Consider the following 10,262-nt stretch of genomic DNA (forward strand, 5'->3'; position numbering starts at 1 on the left):
GTACAAGGCTAAGGAAGTCATGACAAGAAAACAGTATGACTTATGCGTAGCAGGTTCATTCCAGAAACACAGATGTGTCTAACTCAGAGGACATCATGAGGGGCAGTCTTGATGGGAAACGACAAGTTCTGGTTATGTGCCCTCCTCACTTTACGGTAGCTAATTCTAAAATCCCTTTGGTTTAATGCAGCTATTCCTGGATATGAAGTTGCAGATTCCCTGCCCCATATTTTCCCCAGCCTCTGGTGGCTAAGCACTAAGTATGTGAAAGGAAGCAAGAAAAGGATGAAATGTTAGTGTGCTCCCCCCACTCCTCTGCACCTTCCAGTCCCTTCCATCCTCTCATTCCATCCCACTGGCCTCTTTCTTCTCGAGACCACTTGACTTACAATGCAGCATGGGTAAGAACTCTTCACTGACCAAAAGGAATATCTTAAGGACAGAAATAATCAGGCATTACTTTGGGAAATAATCTGTCAAAATCTGCCTCTGTTGGTCTGCTCACAGTTCTGTCTTCTTATAGTGCTTCCCACAGCCTACACCATATCTGCAAAGAAGAAGGTACAGAATAAGGACAAGTCATTGGAAAGTCAGGTTCCACAGTGCTGACCATGCCACTTCCCTAGGGATATGACCTTGCACAAGCCACTTAACCTCAACTACACTCAGTCTTCTCAATAGAATTTGTGGGACAGTCAAACGAGATAGCATTTGTCAAGGTGCTTAAGATAGCAAAATGCTCTTCACATGTTCAGCAGTGGTCTAACATAGGCTATTATCGTAGTCATGAATGTGATTTGAAAGTAGAGGGGGACCAAAATTTCCCCTCCTCCAGGACCCTTCTAAAGACCTAGACCTTCCATTCCAGCCCTTGTATTCAACCAGTTTCCTCCAGAGCCCCATCTCTGCTATCAATCTGTGTTGATTTATCCTGGCTCATGGAGGGCTTACTACAACTGAGTAATACTCAGCTACTGCCCCTGTTCTCCTTGCCTTAGCACATAGTGGAAGGCCTTAAAAATCCACTCCTAAAGAAGAAAAATGGTGAACAATTTACAAAATCCTTCCTGGGGTCCAGGCACTTTCTTTGCCTGAGATTCTGTTCCACAAACCACAGGCTTTTCCCACAGAGGAGAAATCAGGAAGCCTTTACAGCTAAGACCAGGGGAAATTACATTCTATTAAAAGCTGTCTGTGGCTAGATGTATCCATCCCAAGTACAAAGTTAAACGATGTAATAAACTTATTCAAAGACATAAAGATATTACATAAAATGCCATTAAATATCTTCTACTCAGTGTTAACAAAATACAGCTATAAATTTTCTAGGGTTGTCATTTTGCAAGTCGCTGGTTCTCAGTGGGTTATGCATCAGCCAGTTCTTCACTGTTGAATTCTGTTTTCCAGTCCTGGCAAATGGGATGTCAGGGATGTGTAACTCTTTGAAATGTGATGGGTTTCAATTTCTTGTGAATCTAAAGGTGCTCAGTTTCTTCTACGGCTGGCGTCTGTCTCCATTTTCTACCTCCTGGCTAAGTAGTATTGAAGCCCCATATTTCATAAACTTGGAGATCAGAGGCAGGGAGGGCCAACCAACCAAGCCATAGCTCAGGATTCAAGGTTGGGAGCTGGCACATCTCCCCTGAACTTTGAAACCGATCCACAGCTCCTTACATGAAGCTGTGCATCTAGTCATGACAGGGTAAAATGGAAGGGAGGAGTTGAAAGGAATACAGAGCATTCTCACTGGGAAAGTTCTGTGCCCCCTTTTCATGTGGGTTTTCACCTAAAACCCAGGTCAAGAGGAAAAGCACGTAAGATCCAGATAGGTCTCACTGAACTCGTCTTATTCTATGAACTTGTCAGGCTTTCTATTTACCTTCGCAAGCCAAGTCCTAAATCCAGATGGCCCCTATCCTTTGGGCCCTCACCAAACAAAATGGCAGTAGAATGGAGTGAGGGCTGTGCCAGGAAGGGGATGCAAGAGTAGCCGTCAGCTTTTGCCCAAGTCATGAAGGTTGTGCAGGCTGTGGGTACTCTTCCTGCATGTGCACAGTCAGGTGAGATCAGAGAAATAGTGACACGTGCCTAGATCCTCAAGGCTTCTCTATAGGGACCCGCCTTGCACTTGCAGGTGCTCAGCCCTCACAGGGCTCAGTCGCTGGAGGTCAGCCGAGACAGCCTCTGATGCCCTTGCTTGTGCTTCTTCAGGAAACAGCATCCTCCACTCGGCAGCCGACAGCGTGACCAGCGCCGTACAGAAAGCAAGCCAGGCCTTGAATGAGCGTGGGGAGCGGTTAGGCCGAGCTGAGGAGAAGACGGAAGACATGAAGAACAGCGCCCAGCAGTTCGCGGAAACTGCTCACAAGGTGGGTCCTGCAGAGGGGCAGAGGTCCGCCTCCGGGTGCTCAGGGAGCTTCACCCCAAGAGACTTACTTCAGTGTGTTTCCCATGGTGGGAGATACAAAATCAAAATCAAGCCCCTTTACACCCCCTCCCCAATACAACCTGCTGCTTTAATAAGTACCAGAATCGTGAAGGGTTTCTTCTTGCACCTGTTCCTTCATTTCTCTCCTTTCCAACATCTTTATCTCTGTCTCTGACCTTGGATCTGGATCTTTGGGAGATGTGGAACATCTTTAGTTCTTGGCCAGACTGTGAGGGCTCAAGTTTCAGGGAACAGGATGGGGAGCAGAGGAGGTCAAATCTAAGAATATCTCTCCTCCTATGGCCAGTGCTGGAAAAAGGACTTTGGGCTGCTCATACTTGCTTTTCCTTGCCGTCCTTTTCCGGTCATGGTCGTGAGCCCAGCATCCTGTGTTTTTATCTCTTCGCTGTATGAAAAGCAAGCTCTAGTCCCAGGACGCAGGGCATCTCAGGGCCGGCTGCCCTCTGCAAGGGGCCTTGGATCTCTGAGGCTGACCTGACTCGTGCAGAGCTGCCCGCAAGGTTCCTCCCTGCTCTGAATTCAGGTCACGGCATTTCCCATGTGACCACAGGCACACACGTGCACATTCACACACTCCCTAAGAGTGTGCCTTTCAGAAGGGGAAAGGGGAGTTTTTATTGGCAGCTGGCTCTCTGAGGCAGCCACAAACCAAAGGAAAGAGCAGCCCCGTTGGTCAGGTGATAAAGAGGATTTATTACTGATCTTATGTTTCAGGTCAAAGGGCAGTTGTCTGGCTAGTGATTAGAATTTAGGTTTCCAGACACAACCCCTGCTGATAACTGTTGGCATCTCCAGCTCACAATCTGTCCTCTCAGATATGCTTTTCAGGTGACCTTTGGGGCAAAAATTAACTTGCTTCAACAGAAAACCCCATTTCTGCTGCAGAAACGAGAATGGACAACCTGACTGACAAGTAACAAGAAAAGTCTCCCCAGCTGAGGACAGCTGGTCTCTCTCAGGGGCTCAGACCCAGGACCAATGGTGGATCTGAATCCCGGGGATGCTTCCTGCCTTCCTGTCCTGCATCCCCCTCGCACAGACCCGGCTCCTTGTGTCTTTGGCCCTCTGTCACCACGGGGTCTTCCTGCACCCCTGCCCCCACCCTGGGGGGCCCATGTGGGCTTCCCTGGAGGAGAATTGGCCAGATCTGGCTGAAAATGCAGGTGGTCCTGCTGGAGACCAGACCCTTGCTTGTCACAGAAAGAGGGAGCTCAGGTTTAAGATTTCCTGAAGGTTCACATTTAACATCCCTCCTCCGGCCTTTGTGACACAGCAAAAATGATGACATGGAAATGCCAGAATTCCCCTTCACCCCCAGCTTCACTGATAACAACAGCAAAATGTTGTGATTTGGTTGGGGGGGGCAGGTGGAAGTCTGGAGAAACATTCAAAGTGTTGATATGGGGAAGAGAAAGCCAAAGGGAATAATTTTGTAATTGTCTTCAAGTCTGGGAGGGACGATAGCACGGGTGTATCTCTTTTGTGCCTCACCACACAGAATAGACCATCCAGCAGTGCACTGATAAGATTCTGCTAAGACCAGAGTTTAGGCAGATGATTAAGTCATGAACCAGGTTACCATCGCTCTTCCCAAGATGGAGTAGACAATACCTGGAGGTCATCCATGTGGGCGTCCCCCTCGGAGGACGCTGTACAAACACTGGGTTGGATAACCTGACCAGATGGCCATGATTCTTGACCCCAGTCACCCTGTTTCCCTGATGTGGTGGCCAAGTTTGCTAGGAGCTTGGGAAGGCGGGATGGTGTGGTTAAGGTCTTGTGTTTGATATCCATCCCACTGACCTTGAGCAAGTGCCTAATTTCTCTAAGCCCCAATTCCCTTCTCAGTAAAATGAGGCTAATTAATAACAGGGCCTGTCTCTTAGGGCCTTGAGAGAGAATTGAATGAATTCAAACCTATAAATCTGTTATCACAATACCTGGCATATATAAATCTAAATTACCACTGGTCATAACTATTTCCATGAAAATGGTTCTCTTGAACCTGCCCCATTCAGTCACACAACAAGCATTGTAGGGGAATGGAGAAATGTGATAGAGGATCCCAACAAAGGGATGGGGAGGGATTGGTGGTAAAGAGTTTGTGCCCGTCCCCACCCCCACCCCCACCACCACCACCACCACCACAAGTGGGGTAGGCAAGGCTCCTGCTAAATGCTGGTACTTTCTAAACACAAAACAACCCTTGAATCAAGGCTGTCAGAACAGAAGCTGATTAGACCATCAAAGGCAAAGAGGCCTCTGGCCTTGACCACTGCCAGCCAGTGGCCTGTTTTCAGTAGAGATGGAAGAAGGAGAGGACAGTCTGCCCTTGTTTTGGTTTCCCTGCCCTGGGGGTGTTCTAAGGGGGAGATGAAGGAGTTGCTGGTGTCTGTTAGTGTGTTCGAGGGAGTGTGAGCTGGATGCTGTCCTGGCCAGACATGGTTTTCTACAACTGGGATGTGTGCTTATGAATCACCAGTATTGGCAGTATTCCTAAGGAGGAGGTTGACCTCTTTAGATAAGGCATGACTATTTTTCCAGGGACTAAGACTCCTGATTTAAAGCCACTGGCATGGCCTGACTGTGAAGATGTCATTTCATTGGCCCAGCCCCTACCCACCAGACCTGCTGGTGAGGAGAGCGTTCAGAGGTGGAACCCACCCCTCCACCCCCAGACAGACAGCTCTGTTGATTCATAAACAGTGGGCTGTGTTTACAAGTTGAGACACAGGGTACATGTTAGCACCCTGAGCGACAACAGCAAGATCAAGTGACGATTCCCCCATGCTCCCCAGTTAAGGGCACATGACCCCAACCAGAGAGTGTGGGACTCCCTTCCCCGTTGCAGGAAAAAGGATCTGTCTAACTTCCCAGGACTCCTGCAGTGACCCAGGTACATTACTGATGGATCACCTTTGCACAACCCGGCCCGCGAGACATGTGAGTGCTTGTGTCCAGGAGAGCAGATAGAAAATGCTCCTGCACAGCCCTCCCCCAAGCTCTGTTCAGCCTGCCTTGAGGAAGCATGGTTCCTTCCTGAGCTGTGGGCTTGGCACCACCTCAGTCCTTAGGGCAGTACAGCTCAGCCAGAGAGCAGGCCTGCTCACTTTCCTTTCCCTGCCCCGAAAAGCACAACATTGCAGAGTATGCCATGGTATGACACCCGCCACAAGCAGTGAGTCAGCAGGCAAGAGCAGCACCCACACCTAGGCATCCTCAGATGACATTTCTCACAGAAACGAACAATGATCTGCCCTGTTTTGTACAAGCTAATGTTTCTAGGGGAGGGAGTGGTAAGTGGCATTTCCCTCACTGGCAAGGAGTGGTGGCCTCTGTCCCTACTATGGTCACCTGCTTCCTTTGGGTCCCTGAACCAGAAGGGACTTCAAGAGTCCAGGTCCCTTAAAACTGCCCCCAAATGTGAGAGATGCTTTGTTACTATTTAGATGAAGTCGTTTACATAGCTTTGAAACAGAAAGCTTTCCATGACATATTCAGAAAGCAAAATACACCAGAAGGAAATTTTAATCTCCTCTTTTGTAGGAACTCTGACATCTAAACTGATCCATAAGCATTTGAGTGGGAGGTGATAATTATAAACATGAGGAGACTGAGGTACAGAGCAGTTGTGACTTTAGAGCTCAAGGTCATGCAGCAAATTTGCAGCAGAGAAGCAACAGCAGCCTGCCTTCCCTATTCCAAAACTTCTAACTCCCAGAGAATTTTTAAAAACAACAAACAACAACAACAAAACCCTAGGCAACATGGAAATGACTGCCACTCTCTGCAGAGACACTTCAAATAGTAAGATACCCAATCCAGTCATATTTCTGCGCTGCTGAGTTGGCCACAGCCCCACCTGGCCGGGGCTCCGCTTAGCGCCAGCCCAGACACGCAGCAACGAGGGCCTCGTACAGGCAGTAGTACAATTGTTGCTGAAGATTAATGACTGGGGGTGAACTGGCACAAGCCCATTAGCTGAAGGTTAACAGCTCAGTGAATAACAGGACAGCAGCACTGATCAAATATTTATGTTTGGTATTCATTATGCACAACGCTAACAGCCCCGTGTGGATTTGAATGGTCCCCGTTGTAAATAATGTACTAAAACTAGAGACGGGGCAAGAAGTGGAGCCCATGCCACGTGTGACGGGGGAGTGGAACAGACCAGAAGGGGGGCCCTGGCTCTGTCATCTCCACCCCCTGCGTCTCCTGGACTGTAAACCCTTGGAGGTCAGGAGTTATTGGCCACCTGCACCTTTCTTAGCAAAAACCCACAGCCCTGAGCAGGGCAGCGGCCTGGGCCTCCCGGTTAGGTTGGCTCCCCCAGGAGGAGGGGCTCAAGGAGCTCTTTCAGCTGAGGTGAATTTTAGCAGCACAAGGACTAGGTCCAGCAGTCCCCTCTCCTGAGAAAGGGGCAAAATAGTCGTGCTGGGGTGTCCGCTGGGCCCCAGGGAGGTGGGGGCACTGGGCGTGCACACCTGACAGAGGCCCCATCTTCCACTGGGCCCAGCGCCCCAGCTGCAGGGGAAATGTTTGTGGCTGTTGCGGCGGGCCTAGCTGAGGTGGCAGCCCCAGGGTGATGACTCTGTTCTGGAGGACACCAAGGAAAAGGAAGGGGAGCCTCAGATCGCTCTGGGTGACACTGGAGAAATGGATCACTGACAATGGCCAGGGTGATGGACAGCACGACTGTGTGGAATCAGGGGGATCCCTGGCTAATTCTTCAAGGACCAGGAACCTGGCCATGAAGCAGATGATGGGGCTTTCTACATAGCAGGTGCCTGCAGGGAATCACCTGCTGTTTGCTCAAAGCCGTTCCAAATGGTGGGACCCTGTCCTCTTCTCCCCGTCCCAACCCCAGTGGTTAATCCCTAATGCCAGACTCTAGACACATGAGGAATTACAATTCAGGCTCATCTCTGCCCTCGGGTCCACCACAGTGTATGGGCTCCTTGGAAGGGACTAAGAAAAGCAAAGTCGGATTTAACTTTATGTTCCGCACCTGCCTGTTGTTTCCTTAAGTATATCATCGTGGGCTCTGGCTGGGCTCGGGGAGCTACTAAATGGTACCGTGGTATCAGTGTTCCCACCGATGAGGGTCTCACACGGCAGCTCGCCACGTTTGGCGAACGCCGGCAGGAGGGGCAACGAAGGAAGGTCTGGACTGGGTCTCGTGTTCAGCCCTCGTCAGTAACACCACTTAAGCATCCAGGGCTTTCGACGGGGTGGAAGGTCCAGGCTGGATATTGAGGAGGTGGATGAATGGCAGTTGTCTTTCTACAGCTGATTTTTAATACTTTATGAGATATCAGTGAATACTTACATTTGAGGGGCGCTGGCTTTCCTGGATCACTAGTAACCCGGGAGCCCAGAGCGCTTGGTTCTGTCCCTACGTCGTCGGTCGCCCACTGGCCTGGGCCTGCGGGGCTGTTCATCGGCCCTGCGGCGCGGGACTGCAGGAAGCTAACAGTGCCCCTCCCCCGCCCCCAGGATGCCTTCACCAGTGGACTCACATCAGGAAGGAATGGGAAAGGCGTGCTCAGTGGGCTCTTGGGGGAAATGTTGCACACCCACTAGATGCCCTGGGAATACGCTGGCGGCGGCCACAGCAAGGAGAATCTCGGTGCTGCCTCTCATCGTGGATCTGGGGAGGGGAGCCGCACGGCCAGTTCTCCCCAATGCTAATAATGCCTAACTTTGCCATCCCTCTGTTTCCTTAGCTTGCCATGAAGCACAAATGTTGAGAAACTGCCCACCTCAGTGATGCTCCTCTCGAGAGGAATGGAAGAGTCTGCTCAGCAGTTTATACAAGAATTCCGGACCTCTGCTTGCTTCTTCTGCTTCTTCTTTTTTTGCCGTTTATGGACATTTAGATTTTTTTCTTTTTTTGCTTTTCCTTTTCAGACATTAATATGAAAGAAAAAATGTTGTGTCTACACATTTCACTAATGACTGTGCTAAGAAACGCTGCAGTGGCATCAGCTTTGTTTGGTTTTTTTTTGGTTTTTTTTTTCCACTATCTGTATGTGTATCTTCATACGTGTCTTCTCTTCTTTTTCATTTTTTTTTCTCAGTAGTTTGAATATGAAATTTGGACCAACTGATATGCTGAGCTGGGTCTAAACTGACATGTCGTTGTAGTTTTCTTAATATTAAGCCACAGGGGTGCCTGGCTGCCTCAGTTAGAAGAGCATGCAACTCTTGATCTTGGGGTCACGAGTTCAAGCCCCACTTTAGGTGTAGAGATTACTTTTTAAAAAATGTGATATTAGGCCGAAGACCTTTCCATATGGTGACAGCAGATGTTATTGCTCCTGGTTGGAAATCAAAGCTGCAGTAACATTGTTACTGTTTCTCTGTCTCCTAGCCACTCTTAATTTGAAGGTTAAGATTCTATATCTTGAAACATAAGCCTGTGTTTTGGAAAACAATCAGATTTATCAGGGGAAACGGCAGTCTTAGATTTTGCTTTTATGTAGTAATCTTTTGCATGAGCCATCACCAGCATTCAAAAAAAAAATCAGAATAACAGATAGAAATCTACTTTCTGAGCTACAGTCTAAATACTTCCAGTACTTGTTTCCATGCTGATTATTTGCAGTTATCATAGGAAGGGTAAAAACTAGAGATCAAAGATGTAAGGAAAAGCCTATTTAAAACCCTCTGTGCATTTGGGGGATGTCTCTTTCTTTTGTCATTGTCCCCAATTATGGCAGCCAATATCAAAAAGAGCCTGGATTTTTATCAAGAATTGATTTGTCCAGATACAGGTCTGTGTAAATGATAATGTGAAAAGATACTACACTTTTCTTTTTACAAAGTCATGCCTATTTTAGAAGCACCCTCGCCCTATCCTTGGGAGATGGCCTTCAGTTTCTTGGTATCTGATTTTTGAAGGTTCTTATGTTATTTGCTGTCTATTTATTTAGTGTAATTTCAGGTGTGGGTGTCTTGACAAATTGGATTTCATGGTGATTGCAGCTTGCCCAGTCTGACATAAAACATGGTCGTGAAGCCTTTACCCTGCAGTCAGAATGAATAAAGTTGGCTCCCACGCCTCCTGATCTTGGATTATTCCAGAGACTGCTGGGTTTAGAGTCTGGGAGTTTTCTTTCTTTGAGGGTTAAATGCTAAACATAAAAGCTATGCTTTTTGTCTTCGTGAAACAAGGAGGCAAGCTGCACATCCCAGACGCAGTCTCAGCCTCTTGCTGTAGCGCATTGATTTTTAAGCTGCCTGAATGTTCAGGACCCCTTTCTGTTCCTTCCTACCCATTGAGCCGCCTGAGTCCATGTGCACTGTAGCCTCTTTATTTTTTTTTTTAATTAATTTTTATTGGTGTTCAATTTACCAACATACAGAAAAACACCCAGTGCTCATCCCGTCAAGTGTCGGCCTCAGTGCCCATCACCCATTCCCCTCCAACACCCGCCCTCCTCCCCTTCCACCAGCACTGTAGCCTCTTAACAGCAGCAGAGGACTTTAGGATTATTTATGCTGACTTAAATAGCTTAAGTTCTCCTGATAAAGTATTTCCTGGGAGACAAAGTTGGGCTATAGGGGGAAAAAATTATCTTAGTACATGTCAAAAGGGAGATGGGATTTACTGGAGACAAATTTCTGAATCCGCTTAGGTGGATGATCCAGTTCAAGAAAACTCTGTAAAATTAATATGGTAAACCATATAAGTTTACTATAACATTTTGTACTTTTCTTTCAGTGTCTAGAAAAGTCAAAGCAGCAAGGAACTTGCTATCTATCTGATGAGTACCATGAGAAGCATTTATAATTTCTAAGAAAAATCCAA

At 47.9% G+C, this 10,262-nt stretch overlaps 1 protein-coding gene across 6 annotated transcripts in view; it reads left to right on the forward strand.

Moving 5' to 3' along the window:
- The window catches only part of STXBP6 (syntaxin binding protein 6), a 236,134-nt gene extending 227,825 nt beyond the window's left edge, over nt 1-8,309 (forward strand). For 5 of the 6 annotated variants that reach the window (XM_041758518.1, XM_041758521.1, XM_041758517.1 and 2 more), the window contains 2 exons: nt 2,212-2,369; nt 8,176-8,303. In XM_041758518.1, coding sequence (XP_041614452.1) covers nt 2,212-2,369; nt 8,176-8,199 — 182 coding nt within the window. In that variant the 3' untranslated portion in view covers nt 8,200-8,303. Of the gene's footprint in view, nt 1-2,211; nt 2,370-8,175 lie in introns of all 6 variants that reach the window. The other variant, XM_041758516.1, reaches the window with a different exon arrangement.
- Nucleotides 8,310-10,262: the final 1,953 nt, after the last annotated feature.

The sequence above is a fragment of the Vulpes lagopus genome, chromosome 6 (genome assembly GCF_018345385.1).
Source record: "Vulpes lagopus strain Blue_001 chromosome 6, ASM1834538v1, whole genome shotgun sequence".
In the NCBI taxonomy this organism is placed as follows: domain Eukaryota; kingdom Metazoa; phylum Chordata; class Mammalia; order Carnivora; family Canidae; genus Vulpes; species Vulpes lagopus.